At 37.4% G+C, this 24,810-nt stretch overlaps 1 protein-coding gene across 3 annotated transcripts in view; it reads left to right on the plus strand.

The window, feature by feature from the left end:
* Window positions 1-24,600, plus strand: part of LOC128622435 (dynein axonemal assembly factor 5) — a 36,020-nt gene extending 11,420 nt beyond the window's left edge. The window contains exons 7-13 of one of the 3 annotated variants that reach the window (XM_053648951.1): window positions 3,242-3,385; window positions 5,316-5,484; window positions 6,921-7,068; window positions 11,873-12,023; window positions 18,895-19,051; window positions 19,261-19,452; window positions 23,876-24,600. In XM_053648951.1, coding sequence (XP_053504926.1) covers window positions 3,242-3,385; window positions 5,316-5,484; window positions 6,921-7,068; window positions 11,873-12,023; window positions 18,895-19,051; window positions 19,261-19,452; window positions 23,876-24,000 — 1,086 coding nt within the window. In that variant the 3' untranslated portion in view covers window positions 24,001-24,600. Of the gene's footprint in view, window positions 1-3,241; window positions 3,386-5,315; window positions 5,485-6,920; window positions 7,069-11,872; window positions 12,024-17,036; window positions 17,485-18,894; window positions 19,052-19,260; window positions 19,453-23,875 lie in introns of those variants that run through there. The other 2 variants (XR_008388400.1, XM_053648963.1) reach the window with 2 other exon arrangements.
* Window positions 24,601-24,810: the final 210 nt, after the last annotated feature.

Genomic DNA, 24,810 nt, shown 5'->3' on the forward strand with positions numbered 1-24,810 from the left:
CGAATTTTTGCCGGGAGTGTTGGCATTTAAACTATACACTGTTTCTTTCTTTTTCATCAATGATTTTACGCTATCGTTTTCATTTGTCGCATTTTTCACTTTCAGTTCTGATGTATTTAAATTTTTTTCGGAGAACACTTTTTCTGTTTTTTTTTTTTGTCTATAGACATCAAGCGGAGGACATCTACTTCGGATCCATCTAAAATAATCTCAACTAATCTTTGACCTAGGTGCGAAAAACACTCAACATATCAAAGATACAACTTGTTCAGTATGAGTGCAGGATGTTTAGTCATTCTTCCTCCGTCGTTAGTAATAACTTTATTTGTGCTAAGTGTATATTAGTTAGCTCTCTGACAGAGAAGATTGCAGCATTAGAGGTATGAATCCAGATGGTAGAGAGGGTTAGCTAGGCTTTCAGGGGCTCCAGCAGCTTTAGTTGGGTGTATACCGGGAGCCACGGTGCCGGACATAACAAATAATCTTAGGGTCTTCGGCAAGCACAGGATTTCAAATATTTATCATGTAGGAGCTAATGATATATGCCTTCGTCAGTCAGAGGTTACTAAGAGTAACATTGTAGAGGTGTGTAAATTAGCGAAGGCAATGTCCGATGCAGTAATATGCTCTGGCCGTTGGCAGTGTAGCTTACAGCAGGTTATGGTTACTGAATTGTTGGATGTCCAGCTGATGCGCTGAAAACAATGTGGCCTTTATAGATGGTAAATGGTCTGCACTTTTTACCACTTTTTAAATGACTTACAAATGAGAAAATACAAGCAAAGCAATAAACAATACAAGTAGCGCTACCATACAAGATTTTAAATTGAGTTCTAGAGAAGGAAAGTGTGCAGAGTAGTGTGTTTTTTTTTTTTGGATAATGTGGGGTTGGCAGTTTAGGGCTTAGTTATACGCTCACAGAAGAGGTGGGTCTTTAGCGGTTTTTTGAAGATAGTGACAGATTCTGTTGTCTGGATTGAGGTTGGAAGTTCATTCCACCACTGAGGGACAGTTAGTGTGAATGTTCTGGAAAGGGACCTTGAGCCACGCTGAGTAGGCACTACTAAGCATCAGTCGTTAACTGATCACAGGTTGCATGAGGGAACATAAACTTCAAGGAGAGTGTTGAGGTAAGGGGGTGCTGTTCCAGGCAAGGTCTTGTATGTGAGCACCAAGGCCTTGAATTTGATGTGGGCAGCTACAGTAAGCCAGTGGAGGGAGATGAAGAGGGGGTTCTTTTGGGCTGGTTGAAAACAAGGTGTGCTGCTGCATTCTGAATCATCTGAATGGGTTTGATGGAGCTGGTTGGGAGGCCTGTGAGTAGTGCATTGCAATAGTCCAGTTTTGAGATAACAAGAGCCTGGACTAGTAGCTGTGTAGTCTGTTCAGTGAGATAGGTCTGATTTTCTTGATTTTGTACAGAATGAACCTACAGAACTGTGCAGTTTTTAAAATGTGGTCTGTAAAGGTCAAGTGGTCATTGAAAGTTACCCCAAGGTTTTTGGCTGTCCTAGTTGGTTTGAGTGTGGTTCAGCCTAGCTATAAGGTAAAGTTTCAGAAAAGGTCTAGTTAGTCTGTGACAATCCAGAGCCAAGGCCAGGGAGCAGACAAGCAGGCCAAACCAATCGTCTGCTAGCTGCACTTATGTTCACTTAGGTTCCAAAATATTGTGTCTGTTCCCTGAGCTAAACAAAAATTTAGATCTACTCAAAGTTTTAGTAACCTGATTAACATAAAATTTATCATATACAGCCAGGACCTTTCATCTGAAGCTAGGACTGTTAAATATTAGATATCTTATGTCTAAAGTGCTTATTGTCAATGAAACCATTAACAGGAGTTTAATGTAGTCTGTTTAACAGAAACCTGGATTAAACCAAATGAGTATGTAGCATTAAATGGAGATGGTCTAACTTTCAGAGGAGGAGGGGTCACTTCTTTTTTATTATAATCATCTAGGTGTCACACAAAAACCTATTCATAAATTCAACACTTTTGAAGTTCTTTATACTTACATACGTAGCCACAAAAAATAAGTCTACCCAGTTGATTCCGCTAATTATTATTTACAGATCCCCAGGGCCTTATTCTCAATTCCTTTGTGAATTTGTGGATTTCATCTCTAACTTGGCTGTTTCTGTAGACACAGCATTCATTGTTGGAGACTTTAATATTAATTTTGATAACCCAGAAGACCCTCTGAGAACAGCAGATTTGTCCATTCTAAATACAATAGGGGTCAATCAGAGTGTAATATGGCCTACTCATAATGGTAGTCACTTTCTTGATCTAATACTAACGGGATTAAATATAGAAAATATTGTCACTTCTGCAGTCTGAAGTTATAATCAGGGCATTATCTCATGACCTACAGTCATGTGAAAAAATAAGTATACCCCATGGAAATTGTTGTTTGTTTGTTTTTTAAACATATTTGGGCAAGCAAACATTTGATCTTTGAAACAGTGCCTATTAATAAAGTTAAGTATACCCCTACATTTATCACACCTTCAAATCCTACTCCAGATAAGGTAGAAAATTAATTAGAAAGAAAAAGCTAGTACCCTGGTATAATAATCAGACGCACACCAACAGACCACTTGAAAATTAGAATGTAGATGGCATCAAACTAACAGAAGGAGAGCCTCCTTAACTATAGAAAATCTCTTTATGCTTGATCAATGTATCTATCCACCCTAATTGAAGATTGAAAAAAAAATAAACCTAGATTCTTATTTAAAGTGTCCCATTATGCTACCTTTCATGTAGTCTGTTATATAGCCATTTGTGAATGTAAAAAGTCTAGATTTTTTTATTTGTGAATGTAAAAAGTCACTAGATTTTAAAACATGTTTATGGGGATTTGTCACCATTCTAATTCATTCCAAAGGTGTTCAGTGGGGTTTAGGTCAGGGCTCTGTGCAGGCCACTTGAGGCTCCTATGTTCCAGTGAAAGCAAATAACATTCCAGACAATTGTGTGCTTACAATTTTGAGGCAACAGTTTGGGGTAGGCCCGCATATGGGTCTGATGTTGAGGTGTCCACAAATTTTTGTTTATGTTAATCCCACTTCTTTAACAATTTAACTGCTCTTTCCCAATTTACAGCCAGTTTACCACTTTACAGTCATGTAAATATAAAAAAATATATATAAAATCAATTTTATGCTTTAGTTTTGTGCTATGATGACTAAAATAGGCCCCATATCTATTTTAAATCTCTGTTGCACATTCTTCTCAGACCGTGTACGTTGAGCAGCTGCTTGCATGTGTGGAGGTTCTTCTGGAGGTGTGTGAGGAAGATTGTGGCATCATCAGTCTTCCACTGCTAAAGGTTCTAGTGACCGTGCAATGTGTATCCACAGATCTGCAGATCCATACTAAGGTAAAACAATGTTATGTTCAACCACCTTAAAGTAATGTGGGAAATGCTTCTGTTTATATTGGGTATATGCAGTGTCTTTAATGTCTACTAGTTTCAAAATGTGCCAAAAACACATGCTTTTAGACAGAAAATGCATAACGTTTTTTTTTTTTCTTCTAAAAAAAAAATTTAATAACAAAAAATTCTAATGGTGGTGCTGTAGCGAAGCACACATTTTGGCTTGTGCCTTGGATTCCGTATGTCTTATTGTGAAAATTGGTTTTGCTCCTTATTCCTTCTCCCAAACAAAAAAAAAAACCTCAAGAACCATTTACCATTTTGCACAAGTAATTCTAATGAGGTGGAGTATAATTTACTCAAACAGCTCTACCTCATGACTTTGACTGGGTTTGCACAAAGCTTGAAACAGCTATACAGGACAAGATTCTGAGGTCATGTGCAAAGTTTGGTACGTGGTCATGCATAAGGGACAGAGCTAAGGTCGGATAACTATTTTTCAAGAACTGTACATCCTCTTGAGCTGAAACTTTGTACTGCATCTCTATGCTAATCTGCAAGTGGATCTTTGATGATGACCTGGTTGCGTAAAATACATGGCTGCTATCAGCCATTTGACAATCTTGAAAGTATGGTCCCTCTAAGGAGCCCCTAATAATTGATAGTTTTACTCAACTTGGCCTCTGAGGGGTGCAATTCATGTTTTTGCACTTAAAAGCAAGCTACTATTAGCCTCAAATTTGTATATCCACTGCTGTAGAATCATTATTTTTTAAAAAATAAAAAAATAAAATAAAAAAATAACAGCTACAGGTTTGGTGTTAAAGGTACACTATGTAACTTTTTTTGTTCAAAATATTCAAAATTGAAATCATGTACATCATAAATCCATCTTCTAAACCATGTTTTTGTCTTACTCTGATTCACTAAGGTAAGCCTGTTTTAAGAATTTATATTTTAGACCTGTCAGGATGGATTTTGTGGGAAATTATGTGCATGCGTCTTTCGCCCATGTGTGTCTTGTCATATCCATAAACAGAGAAAAGTAGCTCCGGCTACTTTATCGTGCGTAAGGTGTGTGAGTAGTGTAGGTCTGAGCTGATGGTGCCGCTGTACTACATCTGATTGAGAACGGATGTCTGCATGATGTTTTTCATTTGCTCCACCAAGTTTCCTTGGCCGACCTGTGGTCTATGGTCCTCACTGCTGCCCGTTTCTTCGTGTTTTTGCAGAAGAACTTGGACAGCACATCTAGGAACATACCTTGTGTCTTGTTGCTGTGCTCAGTCTTGCTATGTTGTAAAAAAATTTTTAGATGAAACTGTCTTCAGCAACCTCAGCATGTTAGTAGAGTATGTTATGGCTGACCTGTGCGCGTATGTAAAAAGAATTCATTTAAATTTAACCTAAAAATGAATTAAGCTTGTAAACAAACATGATCATTATTGCAAACAGTGCCACAGAGTGACATCTGAGAAAACCAAAGCAGTTTTATTTCATCTGTTATCCATTTTATCTCTTCATTTTGCTCATTTTCATGAAGAAAGCCAATAATTCTATAATTGATTATAATTTTCATTCTAAAGAAATGTTCGCCATAAACGCAATCATTGTAACAGCTCTGTGTGGGAAGAGGGGTGGTCTCACGATTTGCAGCCAGCTCACATGGCCTCAGAATCATAGAGTTGTATGTTTACACTACGTTTGCATTCTTTAACTTGATTTCATTTCCTCTCTACTGTGTTTATTATTTTGACCTGTGTAAATGCAAACCAATGCAATATTTGACAATAAAATAACCAACTGTTAATGTCTAAAAGTAATGATTATATATATATATATATATATATATATATATATATATATATATATATATATATATATATATATATATATATATAAAACAATATCTCTTACATGTTCTCTTTTTCAGGCAGAGGAGTGTGTATTGAGATTGTCTCTAGTGCTTGGTCTCAGTAATGTGCATGAGCTGTACAGACAGCACATGGCACAGTTGCTGCAGTGGCTGTTGGAATCCCAAAACTCCTGGTCCACACACTCTATCCAGAAAACCCAACTGGAAATTATCACCTTTCAGTCCGGTATGTGTTGGCATATTTTTATATCTTGGTGGGAATATCTGACAGTTTTGACCTTGTGAGGAACATTTGTAAAACGTTTTTTTTTTTTTTAAACGAAGATTAATTAGCCGCATTAATCATTGTCAATGGAGAGACATTTGACATTAGGGCTCCCAGGCTATCATCAGGAGATTGCGAATTTGAATCCCTAGGATTCCACAGCCATCCAAGGCAAAACTGGCCATGCTCTGTGGGTGAGGGACACACACAAACGTTGTTTGGCATTTAAATCAACGGCAATTCCAAAAGCCCTGTTATGAAAAATCAACTTGTATGACACTCACACTGTAACCATAACACCACTTCCTCTGCCTTCCGATTGTATCTGCTAATCTGAATGGTTATCGATCTAGAATTATTAACATCAATAACAAGATTAAATTGATTCTTCAATATTTGAGATATGAAACATACAGAAAATCACTTGATGTCACTCTGTGCTTTTCTGAAAGTTAAACTTTATAAACTTTTGGAGGCAGTCTACTGTGATGAAAGAGACAACAGTAGTGCTTTTTAAAAGCAGCCACATGTTTGATTACATGTACATGTGTGTTGGCAGTTATAGCAAAATGCCTATTGTGAAAGCAGCCCAAGGCATGGCTTTAAAAAAAATCTTCCATAGTTAACCTTTCTCTTTTGGAAATTCACCACAGTTTGTGATTTGTAATTAATTTAGTGGCCAGTAAGTAGCTGAACTCTGTAATTTAGTGGCCAGTAAGTAGCTGGCTCCTTTAGGCCCACAGTTAAATCAGATTGAGGAGATTGTTTGTCGTTGCTGTACCTTTGGAGGCTGAAAATCAAGAGAAATTAGTGCTTAGTGTGACTTGTCTGTATACATTTACAGCTACAGTGGTACACCATGAATGACAATGCAAGAATGTCCAGTGATTACACCAAAAATAGCTAAATTGTTGTTGTTTTTTGTTGTTTTATTACAACATTGGAATATGATGCAATTAAATATTTCAATATGTCATGTCTTCCTATGTTCACTGACTAACAAGACAAAATTTTCACGGGCACTGTGTTCTCCATATTAACCCCAAGTTGGGACCTGATATCACAAATTTTTTCAGTGTTGGAAGTTCTGCTGTTAGCCCCTAGTGTAATGTGTGTGTTTTTTTTTGGCTATCACAGCAATAAGTATCAATGCAAAAGCTAAATATTTGCTATGTAAGCTAGCTCAACACTATAACTTGGATGGGGTCCTTTTGTATGGAATAATGTCAGCTTGGCAGGGGTAAATGCCTGTCACCATAGCTGTTTCACAGGAACTACTGCAAAAATCTTAGGTTGTCTTAGTACTGCTATAATCACTGCTGCTGGAGAAATATCATGTCCTATGGACATGTTTTGGATATTAGTATGTTGCTAATTGTGTGAGGATGTTTCCCCAGGCCCAGTGGTTGGAGAATTTCTCCCAGAGCTCATGCCTCTATTGAAGAATTGTTTATCGCCCAGTCAAGACCCAGAGATGCGGCTACACATTTTCACTATGCTTTCCAAGCTTCTGTTGAATTCTAGCAATACACTGGATTCACAGGGGTAAGTTACTAACTCTTTCACACACAGCTATATCGGAAAGTAACTGAGCAGTCCCTCTAGGATTTTGCTATTTTAATGTTATGTCATCACAGCGCACATTCATTCAAAGCGCTCTTCGATTCAAGTGCATTAAACATGAATACAGGAAAAAGGTCTCATGTACCACCAAACATCACTGCAAAAGACAGTGCATTTGCAATTTCACCAATTCAAGTAGTTTTCCATAAAAAAAGCACAAAAAACTCTGTGATTTTGATAAAAGGCCGCAGCAAAAGCAAGCATTTTTGACTGCAACAAAAAAACTCCCTGAAATACTGAGGCTCCAATATTCCACAGTCTGGCTAGAACAATTGAGTTTGTACCTCGCTAGAACAATTATAATTTATAGCACATATTTGTGCGGCACACAGGTAATTGCTTTAAGACTACATAGGAAGCCTGGCTTCCCCTAAAATTTTATTCAAATGTAGCAATGAAATGTTTATCAAAGTGTCTATATTATTCATTAATTTTGGTGGAATTCAATATTTGAACAAATCAAATGATCAAATATCTCTGCAATATTGCACTGTTCATTCATTAAACTCAAACTCTTAAAGGCGAACAGAGCAGTCTGCATGAAAATCTCCTTTGAAGCCCCAACATACACAGCTATTGAAGCCAGTGCATCAATTAGTGTCTGATTAGATGTTCATGTACTCACTGTTTTAATGGGACAAAATATTAACACTCATAGGAAAACAGGCTTTTAACGCTTCCTTTTGAGTCCTGCCCGGGCACATGACTTCATCGGGAGTGATTGGAGTATGGACAGGTGGGTTTTGCACAGGGAAAAAAAACAGCTCAATGTTTATTGGACATTGTGCTCTTTGATTGTCTTGTCTGAATACATGGCTTCTCCTTTATGATTATTGGTAGAACTCTCAAAGGGGCAGAACCTCGTAAACAGCTGTTAATCAGTAAATCAGGAATGAACAAGGCTGACATCTCAATCTGAAACTAATCAGCATCAGTTGGAACAGCTTGGAAGCCACTGTAGGTGTAATTTGTAAATATTCTAAATAAACTGTAAGTATAAAGTTCTGTTTGATTATTTGCATTCATTTCTGAAATAAACTAGCTAATTGTCATTCTTTCTTTTTGGAAAGAAATGGCAGACACTTCTATTGTTCACTTGTCTTTTGATGCTCATACTTAGGAGAAGAGACTTAAACAAAATGGCAGACCAACACCCAATTTTTTAATTCAGGGAGGGGTAAAAAGGTCCTTGAGCGATAACGTGTTAAAACAAGTGCAATAATATAACCCTATTGTTCATCTCATAAATGTACAGTGGTGGAAGTTTGTACAAGTTTGCGAAACCTTTAGAATTTTCTATATATCTGCATGAATATGACCTAAAACAACCTTTGATTTTTCACACAAGTCCTAAAGGTAGAAAAATAGAACCCAATTAAACAAATGAGACAAAAATGTTATATTTATTTATTAAGGAAAATTATCTAATATTACATCTGTGGGTGGCAAAAGTATGTGAACCTCTAGGATTAGCAGTGAATTTGAAGGTGAAATTAGAGTAAGGTGTTTTCGAACACAGAGGAACCCATGGTAACTTCAAAGCAACAAAAGGCCTCTCTCCCATTGGCTAATTTTAATGTTCATAAGTCTGCTCTCCAAAAAGAACATTGCTGCCCCTCTGCAGTTTGCTAAAGACTAATGGAAATATGTTTTGTGGATGGATAAGTCCAAAATAGAACTTTTTGGTTTAACATGTTGTTTGAGGAAAAGAAAACACTGCATTCGGGCATAAGAACCATAACTCTTCTTTGAAACATTGTGGTGGTAGTATCATGGTTTGGGCCTCTTTTGCTGCATCTGGGCCGGGACAGCTTGCCATCATTGGTGGAACAATACATTCTGAATTATACCAGTGAACCAGTGAATAACCAGTGAAAAAAAGGGAAAATGTAATTACATCTGTCCATGAACTAAATCTCAAAAGAAAGTTGGTCATGCAGTAAGAAGACCCTAAGCACACAAGTCTACCGAAGAAGGATTTAAGAAGAGTAAAGGTAATGTTTTGGAATGGCCATGTCAAAGTCCTGACCTTAATTCAATAGAAATGTTGTGGAAGGACCTGAAGCAAGCAGTTCATGTGAAGAAACCCACCAACATCCCAGAGTTGAAGCTGTTCTGTACTGAGAAATGGACTAAAATTCTTCCAATCAGATGTGCAGGACTGATCAAGAGTTACTGGAAATGTTTAGTTACTGTTATTTCTGCACAAGGGGGTCACACCACATACAAGGGTTTACATACTTTTGCTACTCACAGATATGTAATATTGGATCGTTTTCTTCAATAAATAAATAGCCAAGTATAATATTTTTGACTCATTTTTTTAATTGTTCTTTTTATCTACCTTTAAGTCTTGTGTGAAAATCTGATGATTTAGGTCAGATTTATGCAGAAATGTAGAACATTCTAAAGGGTTCACAAACTTTCAAGCACCACTGTATATAAATAAATAAAATGATAAATTTACATCTAAATAAAATTCTCATTTGTCGATGCATCCCCTGATTTGATTACCGAATGGATCTTTAACAAAATGTATATAAGAATTACATGGTGTTAAAATTAAGCACAATTCAAAATCCACCCTTTATTGATAATTATATCTATTTCATATTTATTCATTTATAGCTACACTGTAAAAACATATGCTCGCAGCTCAATATTCCTGCAGATAGCCCAGTGGTTATTGTGTCGGAATGGGGCACACGAGCTCCTCAGTTTGCACCCCGCTGCCTGCAGCATTAGTTGAGCTCCAGACTTGTATATTGGTTCTTTTATTTTCCATCTATAATTCATTTGGATGGCAGGCCCAGCTCAGTACTGTTTCCACCTTTGTACCTAGCCCTCCAAATAACAGTTTGATTCGCATGTTTTGTGTTCTTTGGGTTGAACTAACATAACTACATTTTGAAAGACATGAGGAAAAAATAAAAAAAAAAAATAATAAGTGAAATTAACCTTTTAAATAACATAAATAAGTATGGTTGATGGAGTAACGGAGTACAAGCAAAAACGTTCGGTTCAAGTACATTGTCCTAATTAGATTTGAAAATAACAGTGACATCAAATCAGTCATAATGACAAATCAAATCAAAAGGACAAAAATTTATATATATTATATATATATATATATATATATATATATATATATATATATATATATATATATATATAAATTTATTTCTTTATTTGATCTCCATGGCACTTGCTTTTGCTACCAGTATTGCTGCTATACTTGTGCTGCTGCATTACACAATACACCCATTTTTCAAGTGGTCAAAAATATTGAGTTGTGCCTGATGTTTCTTTTTGCCCAGGTGTGCCCTGATAGAGTGTTTAAACAATTAATTGCTCTGAATATCTAATCTTGGTCTGAGCCCTGGGTTTTGGCTCTGTGGACTGTATTTATTGTTCAATAAAAAGGATAAACCAACATGAAGAACAGAGAACTGTCTATTGGTCAAAAGCAAGCCATTTTGAAGCTGAGAAAAGAGGAAAAATCAATTAAAGCCATTGTACAAGCATTGGCCATAGCCAATACAACCGTTTGGAATGTTCTGAAAAAGAAAGAAACCACTAGTGTACTAAACAACTAGATATCAAACAGATTGCCAAGGATAACAACAGCAGTTGATGACATTGTGAGAGCTGTGAAGAAAAACCCCAAAACAGTCAGTGACATCACCAACCACCTCCACAGAGCAGTGGTGAATGCATCACAATCTAGACATTGAGTGCAGACATATATTCATATCACAAGTTTTAAACCGCTCATCAGCACCAAGAATCAGAAGACCAGATTAGAATTCACAAAGAACTACAGAGATGATCCTCAAAAGTGATGGAAATGCCAAACTGTGGAGAAAGAAAGGGTTTGCTCATGATCCCAATCGTACAAGCTGGTCGGTCAAGCACGGCGGAAGTAGTGCCATGGCTTTGGCTTGCATGGCTGCTTCTGGAACGTACTCGCTAATCTTTATTGATGATGTAACTCATGATGGTAGTAGCAGCGTGACTTCAGAAACATTCAGTCTGCCAGTTTACAGGGAAACCCATCTGTTCTAATTAGCAGGAGCTTCAAAATGCAGTAAGACAATGACACTGCCAGAATAACAAATGACTTCATCAGGGGAAAAAGTGCAAGGTTTTAGACTGGCCAAGTCAATTGTGGTGGGTACCTGAAACACGAGAAATAAGAAATATACAGCATATTCAGAGACATATTAAAAGACAGCCCTAGGCACAAATTTGTACCTGCGTGTTGACAGAATGTGTGAGAGATACATAAGTCACATTTAGCATAACGTTAGAGAGTCCGCAATAAACATTAATGATTTATGTCCAATAATGTTTATTGCTGACTCTCTAATTTTATGCTAAATGTGACTTACTTTAGCAAATGGTCATTGACTCTGGCAAATAATTATAGGCAGATATTCATTCAGCATCTATAGAGTATAATATACTTTTTTGTATAATGTATAATATACTTTTTATGGCCATCAGTGTTGTTCCTGGTTTGTTTATTTAACATATGGAAATGGCATTACAGTTTGCATTAATGGTTTTATATCAGAAGTTCAGACAGTGAGGAGCACTGGCAGAGGAAGCAGTAGGCTGCTGCTTTTCTCCCATTTACTGTGGGCTGTAAGCGAACGAAATGCTGATTTGTGGCTAATGCAAGAAGTGAATCATTATGTATCTATATCTACCTCCATTTCTTTAGGAATTTTTACAAGTACCTAGAGGTATTTCTGCAGGAGCTTCTGTTGCCTAATCTGGTGTGGCATGCGGGCCATACTGCTGCCGCAGTTCGGACTTCAGCTCTCAGCTGTCTACTAGCTATGCTGCAGGGTGGAACTGTTTCAAAGGAACAGGTAACACAAACGGATACATTAGTTTTATGCTTTCTCTGGGTTGGGACTGGTGGGACTGTTACATTTTTGTGCAGCAAAGAAAATTTTGTGCAACAAAAAATCTTAGTACCACTTGCTTTTTCGTATCAACTTCTGTAAGTAAATACTGTTACTGACTGACATTCTGTTGTCAGCACTAAAATAAATATTGTTGGACTAAAAAGTGCAACTAGTTTAGAGTTGTATTAATTTGCAAGAAAAACAAGTTTATATGAGTACTACATTCTTGCTTGCTTAACAAAGCTTTTTGAAGTTGAGTTAGCAAAAAAAAAGTAAATTGGAAATCAGTACTAAGAAATATTAAGTTATGCCATTAAACTAAAAGATCACAATTAATGTCAAGAACTGCAACTAAACTGTGAATGATAAAACTTTCTGACGTTAACAAAAACGTTAATGAAAATCAGTAGTAAGAAGTATTAAGTTTTGCCATTAAACTGAAAAACACATTTCATGTGAAACTCTACCACAAAACATTAAATCTGGTTTATAATAAATAGAAAAGACATTATAAGAAAAATGAATTTTATTTCACTAATCCCACTCAGCAGTACCAGAAATTGTATAAAATGTGTAAAACAAACACCTGCAATAAGAACCACGTTTAGTTAAGGAAACTTCACATGCAAAATAACATTCATTTCAATACTTTTGGCATGATCCATTGATTGAAGTGCACCACCAATAGTTGGTCCAACAGACAACTATAAGTCGAATATAAGTAATTAAGTAAGTAAAGCTTTATTTACATATGTTTCTAAGGCTAGAAAATGCTTCACAATAAAATATTAAATCCATATATTAATGGGGAAAAAACACCATAAAATAATACGCACAATACTGCCACCAACAGATAGAAACAGTAAAACACCAAGAAATGTACACACACAAAAAAACACACACATGCACACTACCTGTGATCGTGATTGATAAAAACTAAAATACAGCAACAGTTTTTAAGCTGTCTCTTAAAAGAGGCTGTCGATAGTCTAATATCAAGGGGGTGACATAGTTTCTAGTTTTAAATAATTTTTTGGGCGTTTCTTGCCGGTGTCAGCATTTAAATTATACCCTTTTTTCTTTTTCATCAATAATTTTGCGTTATCGTTTCATTTGTTGTATTTTTCACTTTCCCCTTCTCCCACATTTTCATTTTTATGCTTTTGTTCTCTTGTTTAAAGATAGCAAGCAGAGACCCATCCATGTTGGATCTGTCTAAAATAAAATAAAATAATCATATATATAAAATAATTATATATATAAAATATCATTAAATAAAATATATAAAACAATCGTATATATATATATAAAATAAAATAATCAATAATCATAATAAGGGAACGTTGAATACCCAACATGGCAAACATTCAGCTTGTTCAGTGTGTTGAGTGCAGGATGTTAAGTCATTCTTCCACTGTCCTTAGTTATAGCTTTATTTGTGATAAGTGTATCTTAGTTAGCTCTCTGACGAAGATTGCAGCATTAGAGGTGCACATCCAGGCTCTAGAGAAGGTTAGCAAGAGTGAGAGCAGCATAGTTTCTGTAGGGGAAAGTCTGGATGGCTTAGACAGAGTTAGCAATCCCCCAACTCTGCCATTAGAGCCTCACAGTGGGACAGTGGGCGACAATTCAATGGCATAATCACAAAATCAAAGCTAAGGCTCACTCACAGGAGCACCATTCCTCTCCGCTTCATGTGCATAACAGGTTTGCTCTCCTCAGTGAGGCACCTGCTGAGAAGCTTGAAAGAGCTCTGGTTATTGGAGACTCTATCTTAAGGCACATGAAATTAGCTAGGCCTTTAGGGGCACCACCAGCACTAGTTAGGTGTATACTGGGAGCTAGGACACCAGACATCTTAGGGTCTTAGGCAAGCATAGGTTTTCAAAGATAGTTTTTCACGTAGGAGCTAATGATATACATCTTTGTCAGTCATAGGTTACTAAGAGTAAAATTGTAGAGTTGTGTAAATTAGTGAAGGTGATGTCCAGTGCAGTAGTATGCGCTTTCATACTACGTGGCGATGTAGCTTATAGCAGGTTATGCTTGCTGAACTGCTGGATGTCCAGTCAGTGCTCCAAAAACAATGCAGGCTTTATAGATAATTGGAGTAGTTTTGAGGGCGAGGCTGGCCTGTTAGGGACTGACGGTATCCATCCCACTTGGGAAGTGCTGTTCTCAATTCTTGCAGCATAGCTTAGTCTCAGAACAGGTCTAGTTAATTGGTGACTATTCAGAGCCAAGACCAGGGAGCAGACAAGCAGGCTAAACCGACCAACTGCTAGGTGCACTGAATCATCACTTAGGTTCCACTATATTGAGACTGTCTGTTCCCCTAGCTAAACAAAAATGTAGGAATATTCAAAGTTTGTTTTAGCAATATAATTAAGAATAAATTAAATTATACCGAATGCACAGCCAACACCTTTGGTCTGAAATTATGACTGTTAAATATTAGATCTCTTACATCAAAAACGCTTAATAATTAACAAAACTATTACTGATAAGGAGTTTAATGTACTATATCCAAGAGAAATGTGGATTAAACCAAATGATTATGTAACATTATTTGTAGCTAGCCTTCCCAAATACAGCTTTATACATCATTCCCATCTAACTGGCAGAGGAGGAGGTATTGCAGTTATTTATAATGATAATCTAGGTGTCGCACAAACAAACCTAGTCATAAATTCAGTGCGTCAATAAGTTCTTTACACTAACATAACATATGTAGCCACAAAAAAAGTAAGTTCACTTAGTCGATTCCACTAATTATTATTTACAGACCCCCAGGGTCATATTCTGAATTCCTTCGTGAATTTGCGGATTTCATCTCTAACCTGGTTGTTTCTTTAGACAAAGCATTAATTGTTGGAGACTTTAATATTCATTTTATTAACCCAGATGACCCTATAAGAACAGCTGTTGTCTCCAGTCTAGATTCAGTAGTGGTTAATCAGAACGTAATAGGACCCACTCATAATGGTGATGACACTTTGATCTAATACTAACATTGGATTAAATATAGAAAATATAGTAACATCTCCACAGTCTGAAGCTATCTCAGATCATTATCTCAAATGTGTCTAAATCATAATATATGCACCTTGTCACACTACTGTGTCAAACGTACATTCACATCAGCTACTGCATAGAGTTTTACCAGTAATCTCATCGAGTGATAAACTATGACTGGATCACTGTCTAATCCTATAGAACTTGATCAGGCAACTGCATGTTCCGCTACATGCTAGATAATGTAGCTCCACTTAAAAGAAAAATAATTGGAGAAAAAAAACAGCACCCTGGTATAGCAATCACACATGCACCTTAAAATAGACCACTCAGAAATTACAACATAAATGGTGATAAACTAAATTGTTAGTATTTCTATGGTTTTCTTTTCATTTTAATTTATTTATTCATTTTCATATGATACATTTTCATGTGATTCATTTTCATGTGATTCATATTCATGTGATTCATTTACATATGATTCATTTATATGTGATACATTTTCATGTGATTCATTTTCATGTGATTCATTTACTGATTTGCTTCTCTTTAAATCCAGTTTTAGACTGTGATATAACAAAGGTCTTTCCAGATTATTACTTTCCACACTGTATGAGATAACCCCAGAAAAACTGCCTGAATTCTATAATATAATTTGTTCACCATATTAGGTTTAAATCCTCTAAAAACAGATTCACAATTGGCTAACATTACTCCGTTCCAGTTCGCATCCTTCAAAGCATTGACATGTTTTGTTTACTCTCACAATCCCCCAAACACACACACACCCAAAAAAAGTCTCCATAAAAATAAGAATAAAAAATGAGACAGCAGTGTTCCCCACAATAACCAAAAGTTGTCCACAATGTGAAAACAACTCAGAGAGTAAGCTGAACTAACCAACAAAATTACCAAGACAAAAAGTTCCAGTAAGAGGAAAAAACCCCTACTGACTTCAAGTCTGATAAACAGTCTGCGCACAATAACAAATATAATGTCCTTAATTTTTAAAGACTTGTACCAAATAACATAACAGTGTAGGACGTAAAGCCGAGGAAAAAACACTAATACAATTAAATAAACAGAAACTCTAACCCAGTCAGAGCCTCAAAACAGTGAACCACATTAATAAAGAAGTAGATTTAATAGGAGTGAGTCCACAAAATCTAGGCGAAGTAATGCAACGACAATATCTTCAATAAAAATCCAAATACTGTAGAGCTGGAAGGCAGAGTGTAAAAAATAATAAAAGAAGAGCGAAAAAGACGCAGCTGTGTAGGTGATGCAGTTCACCCTGATATCAAGAGTTTAACATAGTCTCCTGCTTCCTCCGCTGAAATAAATTCCTTCTGAACACCGTTAAATGTAATGCGAAGCCGAGCTGGGTGAAGTATTCCATAGCGAGCGCCCTCAATAACCCGACGTTGACGTCAAACCTCGTTAAACGCGGCCCAGGCCCGGGCTGTCTTGGCTGTGTAGTCAGGGAAAACGGAGATGATCAAATCCCTCACTTTAATCCGCTGGATCTCTCTCGCACGGCGTAAAATGTCACCACAGTCACTGTGACACTGGAATCCGCACACAATCGCTCGTAGTCACCCACCAGGCTCAGGCCTCGGCTGAAGGGTCCGGTGGGACCGGTCCAAAACCGGCTCCTTCTCCAGACCAAACGCCTCCCCCAACAAGGCCGCCACAGCAGCAGTTGTACATGTGTCAGCACCCTGGAACTCCCACTATCCTAACGTTATTGTGCCATGACCTCAACTCCAAATCCTCACATTTATTCTCTAATTGAGTCACGGTCGCAGTGAGAGACTCGACAGCAGTCTTCACTCGAGCTATGTCATCGGTGCAACCGGAGAGAGCGTGCTCCATTTCCCCAACAATACATTTCAGTGTTGATATGGTAGCCTCGGTAACAACTTTATCACTAGCCAGCTGTGTTTTCACGGCCTGCAGGTCAAGCTGAACAGCAGACAGCGCAACCCTGAAAGTCTCCTGGAGCTCCCCTTCAAAAACATCGGCGATGTCCCTCCTCAGCAAAGCCAACAGCTTGAGCCCGAGTGCGACGTAGTCTGGGTCACCGCTCGGCGACGCGGACTCAGGGGAAGAAAGGGACTCGCTCGCGGCGCGCACACTTGGCCTCACTCCTGTCTGAATGCTACCACGGGTTTTCATGTTCTTTCCAGACATTTTAACGTACCACAAAGTTAAAAGTGCAAACAAGGAAACGGTGTAGAATAAGTCAAAATCTATTGTATGACCGAAACGCGCTAATTAATTACAATTTTAATCGAAATCAGCAGGAGCCTCCAGCTTCACGTCCTACTCCATTGAACTCCATTGAAATTCGAATCTCAGTAATGTTAGTATTTCAAACAGCATGGAAGAAGACCCTCCTGAACAAGTTTGTGAAACCTTTAGAATTTTCTATATATCTGCATGAATATGACCTAAAACAACCTCTGATTTTTCACACAAGTCCTAAAGGTAGAAAAAGATAACCCAATTAAACAAATGAGACAAAAATGTTATATTTATTTATTGAGAAAAATGATCCATTATTACATATCTGTGAGTGGCAAAAGTATGTGAACCTCTAGAATTAGCAGTTAATTTGAAGGTGAAATTAGATTAAGGTGTTTTCGATCAGTGGGATGACAATGTGTAATGGACAATGGACGACACAGAGGAACCCATGGTAACTTCAAAGCAACAAAAGGCCTCTCTCCCATTGGCTAATTTTAATGTTCATGAGTCTGCTCTCCAAAAAGAACATTGCTGCCCCTCTGCAGTTTGCTAAAGACTAATGGAAAAATGTTTTGTGGATGGATAAGTCCAAAATAGAACTTTTTGGTTTACCGTGTTTGAGGAAAAGAAAACACTGCATTTGGGCATAAGAACCATAACTCTTCTATGAAACATTGTGGTGGTAGTGTCATGGTTTGGGCCTGCTTTGCTGCATCTGGACCTGGACAGCTTGTCATCATTGATGGAACAATGAATTCTGAATTATATCAGCAGATTCTGAAGGAAAATGTCATAATGAAAAGACAATACCAAGAAATTTAGCCAACAAAACAAAATTGAAAACTCATTCCCACTGTAAATATATAATTAATTAAAATTTGGCATTAATAATGTTTTTCTATAAGTTAGATTAGGTTAGAAATGCAGATGTAAGTGGGAGTCTTTAGTGGAATTGAAATTAAATCTTTAAATATTATTTTCTTCTCTTTACCTTTGGGGGCACTTTATAATGATATAACTTTATTTGTGGTTGATGTGTTCAAAATGGAAACATATTTCAGTTCAGGGAAACTTGTAGTTTTTAGAACTATGCAGTACTAACTATATGTACAAAATATAAAAATTTGACCACATGAAGGGTTTTTGCAGGTTGCCATGCACAAAAGTGACAGTTCAGATGGTAATTGAAGTGACGAGATTTAAACTAATTGTGGCCATGTCTGATTTGGAAGCAGTTATTATCAATAATAATAAGTCTCAGCTACACTGTTCTACTTACATTTTAACTTCTCTGCTCACTGCCCCCAGAACATTTCCATGACATTTTTATACTTATGTGTATCTACAGAACAATCTTTTTAAAACCACCTTTTTCATAATTTTTGGACTTTATAATGCTTAATGTGTGGTACATACATGTTGAAGAGAGACTCCACAGACATGAATTTTCAGTCATAAAGCTTCCTCTCACTTTAATCATTGTTGGGGGTTTTTATCCATACATATAAAAGCCTTGAAGTGTTGCACAGCCTGGGTCACATGTTAATTGGTGTGTGTTTTCTTTTAGGTTCTGAATATGGAGGCAGAATTCAGTGCTTATCTAATTTCAGCACTGGAGGAAGACTCGCAGCTTTCTCGCCTGTTGGCCTGCAGATCAATTTCCTCATTCATTACTGTTACAGAACAATGCCTTAACCCAGACACACTCAGCAAGATCTACCCAGGTACACACATGCAAAATAACACTAAAACATCTACAACACAGCTTTACCATGACATGCTCAACAAGATCTACCCAGATACAGCCTTCACTCACAATCTCATCAATCACAAGCTTCTCTTCTCTTTAAAGGGTTGATCCTTATACATTTCTTAATACATTAATTTTATCTCTGAACCACATATTGTATATACTTATTTGTGTGCACTGTAGTGCTTTTAAAACGGATAGATGACAGCAGCCAGGAAGTGCGAGCAGAAGCTCTGAAAGCTCTGAGTGTGTGGCTCTCATCTTTAGACAAGAACCATAAGACACACACATACCGCCCCAATCTGGAGTTCATTTTCCAGCATTTGCTGCTGTACTTGGATGACCCTGACCACCAAATCCAGCTTATAGTACTGGGTAAGGATTAATGTCATATGTTGATGTAAAATCATGACTGTTTTTATGGTGTTAATAAAATGTTAGTATTTGACAAAGCCAGAAAAGTTTTTTCCCTAGTTGTCAGGTATAACAATGTCTACAGGTTCTAAAATTATTTGTCCTAAAAGTCCTAAAATGTGTTTACTTGATATCTGCAGACATGTAGACCCATTTTTCATCATTTAAGTAATGAGAGAATGTGCATGTGAATTCTCCCTGTCGGCAATAGCTGTTGATGTTTCAATTGTAGAGAGAGCAAAGTTGTTTAAGTCAAACACTAATACATTAAAAGAATAATTGAATAGGTAAAGAATAAGTGAATAACCTACTGCTTGTCTCAGATTATGGATGTGCTATTATTTTGGCACTGTTGGACTTGAATGCAGCATTTGACACTACTGAGCATATTTTAATCATCAAGCTTGAAGATATGGTCTGGTTTGACAGTAAATATCTTGCCTGGTTTAGATCCTATTTGACAGCCCGTCAGTTGTTAGCATTAATGGAGATTCTTCAGAGCTTAAATATAATGTACCACAAAGTTCTCTTTAAACCCCCTGGTCTCTGTAATTCAGAGACATAATGTTTGCTTTCATTTCTACATTGGTGGTATACAGTCATGTGAAAAAAATAAATATACCCCATGGAAATTGTTGGCTTTTTTGACATATTTGGACAAGCAAACATTTGATCATCTTCAAAACAGTGCCTTTTAATAAAGTTGTTCTACATTTCCTTGTGGTTTTGTTCATGTATCTTTTTCAATCATTAATTCAATAGAAATATCAATAGATGTGATATTATTCTGTGGAAAAAGTAAGTACACCCTTGGCCTCAGAAGCTAATATTGTTCCCTTTAGCAGAAATAACTTCTTGTAGGCATTTTGCATAATTGTCCACCAGGCTTGCTGGGATTTTTGATCACGCTTCCAAGCAATATTTTTTCAGTTGCAAGATGTTTATTTGCATGTACTGCCCGTTTCAAAACCCCCACAACATTTCCATGGGATTCAATCTGGGCTTTGACTAGACCATTCCATAACCCTCCATTTCTTCTTTATGAACCATTCTTTGGTGGATTTGCTAGTGTGCTTAGCATCATTATCCTATTGTGAGGTCTATTTTCGGTTAAACTTCAACTTTTGGTCAACTAATGGTTTTACATTATCTTTAAGCACTCTTTGATTTGATGCAGAATTCATAGTTGAATCAATGAATGCAAGCTGTCCAGTCCCTGAGGTATTGAAGCAACTCCAAACCATAATTTTTCCACCACTGTGCTTCACAGTTGTTATGAGGTGCTTATCCTGAAAAGCTGTCTTTGGTCTGCGCCAAACATGTCTCCTGTTTTAGTGGCCAAACAACTCTATCTTTGATACATCTGTGCAGAGCACATTATTCCGAAAGGCCTGGTCTTTGCCTATATGGTTATTGGCAAACTGCAGTCTAGTCTGTTCTTTTTTAGACAGCAAAGGCTTTTTCCTGGCATGCCTCCCATGTAGGTCAAATGTGTGCGGTCTCTTTCTGATTCTAGAAGCATGTACTTTGACACCAACAGTTGCAATACTTACTAGCAGGTCCTGTGATGAAAATTTGGGGTTCTTTAAGACTTCATTTTGCATCAGACTGTTCTTGGCTGAATTTGTTGGGACGGTCAGTCCTGGACAAATTGGCAGTCTTTTGAAATCTGTGCAACTTGTAGATGATTTTCATTACAGTGGAATGTTGTATTTCAGATAATTTGGAGATCTTTTTAAATCCCTTGCCTGACTCCAAGGCATCCACAAACTTTTTTTTCCTGAAGGCCTTACAGGACTCTCTAGATTTTGGCATGATGACACCACACACTTCAATAACAAAGGGAACACCAGACACTAGATGTGAGAGATTTAAATAAGACAGGCTTCACCTGCACTACCTAAGAAGGTTCTAATCACTGGCAGGCATCCAATCTTGAACACCTGATTCTAATTTTATGGATTTGAAGGGGTGTACTGACTTTTTCCATTTTACTGATCTGTTGGGTTTTTTTTGTTCATTTAAATTGTGAAAATTACTACAAAATGTCAATTTTAAGATGTCATTTTATAGAGTCTACCAACTTTATTAATAGACACTGTTTCAAAGAGGATTTGCTTGTCCAAATATGTCAAAAAAGCCAACCATTTTCATGGGGTGTACTTATTTTTTTCACATAACTGTCCAATTTTATCCTCAGTTTGAGTGAGGTTGAGCAGCAAAGGTATGCAAAGGAAAAGCTTGGAAGCATGGATGTATAGGAACTTTAGAACCTGGTGTGTGAGGGTGTTGAGGAAGACAGGCAAAATTTTAGCTGAGCTATGGGCTCACGTTTGTTCAGCCTGAGTTTTTTAGCGCACTTTCAAAACCTTCACAAAACCAAAACAACTCAACAAAAATGGGTTCCAGGTAGCACAAAGTCAACTTCACTTTATGCACCTTGTGTGTGTGTGTGTGTGTGTGTGTGTGTGTGTGTATGTGTGTGTATATATATATCTCACAAAAGTGAGTACACCCCTCACATTTTTGTAAATATTTGATTATATCTTTTCATGTGACAACACTGAAGAAATGACACTCTGCTACAGTGTAAAGTAGTGAGTGTACAGCGTGTGTAATAGTGCAAATTTGCTGTCACCTCAAAATAACTCAACACACAGCCATTAATGTCTAAACCGCTGGCAACAAAAGTGAGTACACCCCTAAGTGAAAATGTCCAAATTGGGCCAAATTAGCCATTTTCACTCCCCGGTGTCATGTGACTTGTTAGTGTTACAAGGTGTCAGGTGTGAATGGGGAGCAGGTGTGTTAAATTTGGTGTCATCACTCTCACACTCCCTCATACTGGTCACTGGAAGTTCAACATGGCACCTCAAAGAACTCTCTGAGGATCTGAAAAAAAGAATTGTTGCTCTACATAAAGATGGCCTAGGCTATAAGAAGATTGCCAAGACCCTGACACTGAGCTGCAGCATGGTGGCCAAGACCATATAGCAGTTTAACAGGACAGGTTCCACTCAGAACAGGCCTCTCCATGGTCGACCAAAGAAGTTGAGTGCACGTGCTCAGCGTCATATCCAGAGGTTGTCTTTGGGAAATAGACGTATGAGTGCTGCCAGCATTGCTACAGAGGTTGAAGGGGTGGGGGAGTCAGCCTGTCAGTGCTCAGACCATACGTGGCACACTGCATCAAATTGGTCTGCATGGCTGTCTTGTCTCATCTCAAACTTATTTGGTTCAGATGGTGTCAAGCATGTGTGGTGGCAACCAGGTGAGGAGTACAAAGACAAGTGTTTCTTGCCTACAGTCAAACATGGTGGTGGGAGTGTCATGGTCTGGGGCTGCATGAGTGCTGCCGGCACTGGGGAACTACTGTTCATTGAGGGAACCATGAATGCCAACATGTACTGTGACATACTGAAGCAGAGCATGATCCCCTCCCTTCGGAGACTGGGCCGCAGGGCAGTATTCCAGCATGATAACGACCCCAAACCCACCTCCAAGACGACCACTGCCTTGCTAAAGAAGCTGAGGGTGAAGGTGATGGACTAAACCCTATTGAGCATCTGTGGGGCATCCTCAAATGGAAGATGGAGGAGCACAAGGTCTCTAACATCCACCAGCTGTGTGATGTCATCATGGAGGAGTGGAAGAGGACTCCAGTGGCAACCTGTGAAGCTCTGGTGAACTCCATGCCCAAGAGGCTTAAGGCAGTGCTGGAAAATAATGGTGGCCATACAAAATATTGACACTTTGGGCCCAATTTGGACATTTCACTTAGGGCTGTACTCACTTTTGTTGCCAGCGGTTTAGACATGAATGGCTGTATGTTGAGTTATTTTTAGGGGACAGCAAATTTACACTGTTATACAAGCTGTACACTCACTACTTTACATTGTAGCAAAGTGTCATTTCTTCAGTGTTGTCACATGAAAAGATGTAATCAAATATTTACAAAAATCTGAGGGATGTACTCACTTTTGTGAGATACTCTGTGTGTGTGTATATATGTGTGTATATATATATATATATATATATATATATATATATATATATGTGTGTGTGTGTGTGTGTGTGTGTGTGTGTGTGTGTGTGTGTGTATATATATATGTATGTATGTATATATATGTATGTATGTGTATATATATATATATATATATATATATATATATATATATATATATATATATATATATATATATGTCCTCTGTTTAAGTGTATCATGAACTTTTATATAACTCACCTAACAGGAATCAATTAAATGTGTTTATTGTTAGTTAGTTTTGTTTTTACCTTTTCCTCAACTAGAAACTGGCACTGATAAGCTCAGTGCAATCATGTCACATAGCTCATGTGCCTCTGTGTATCTCCCTCTTCTCTCCAGAGGTTTTGAAAGCCAGCTGTGTTGCAGATCCTGTTCTCCTGCAGCAGAAAGTGGAGGAATTGAGAGAGAAACAGCGCAACTCTGAGTACTGTGATCAGCTACTCCAGTACATACAGTCCCTCTGATGCACACTCACAGAGTATAGTCCAGCATACAGTGCATCCGGAAAATATTCACAGCACTTCACTTTTTCCACATTTTGTTATGTTACAGCCTTATTCCAAAATGGATTAAATTAATTATTTTTGTCAAAATTCTACAAACAATACCCCGTAATGACACAGAGAAAGAAGTTTGTTTGAAATCTTTGCAAATTTATTAAAAATAAAAAACAAAAATGGTTCCTCAAACCATTCCTGAACAAGTAGTCATTCACTTTAACGAGACATTCTGTGTGTCTGGCAGGTCAATCTTCGACAGTGTACATTTTATTTATACAATTTTGGTCGTCTCCAGGTTATTGGGCCTTGAAGACTGGTCTTATATTTATGGACTAGGAAAAGGCCTTTGACCGGGTTGAACATGAATATTTGTGGAGGACATTGGAGAATTTCAGATTAAACTCCATTTTCATAGCCATGATCAAGGTTTTGTACAGTGACATTGAGATGGTACAGACGTTAGCAGTGCTTTATGTACACCTTAGTGTACAGGGGTATCAGGCAGAGCTGCTCACTGTCCAGCATACTACAGTGATGCTTGAAAGATTGTGAACCCTTTTGGCTTTTCTATATTTCTGCATAAATATGACCTAAATCATCATCAGATTTTCACACAAGTCCTAAAAGTAGATAAGGAGAACCCAATTTAACAAATAAGACAAGAATATTATATGTGGTCATTTATTTATTGAGGAAAATGATCCAATATTACATATCTGTGAGTGGCAAAAGAATGTGAAATTTTGTTTTCAGTAATAATAATAAACATAAACA

The sequence above is a fragment of the Ictalurus furcatus genome, chromosome 2, assembly GCF_023375685.1.
Source record: "Ictalurus furcatus strain D&B chromosome 2, Billie_1.0, whole genome shotgun sequence".
Lineage (NCBI taxonomy): Eukaryota > Metazoa > Chordata > Actinopteri > Siluriformes > Ictaluridae > Ictalurus > Ictalurus furcatus.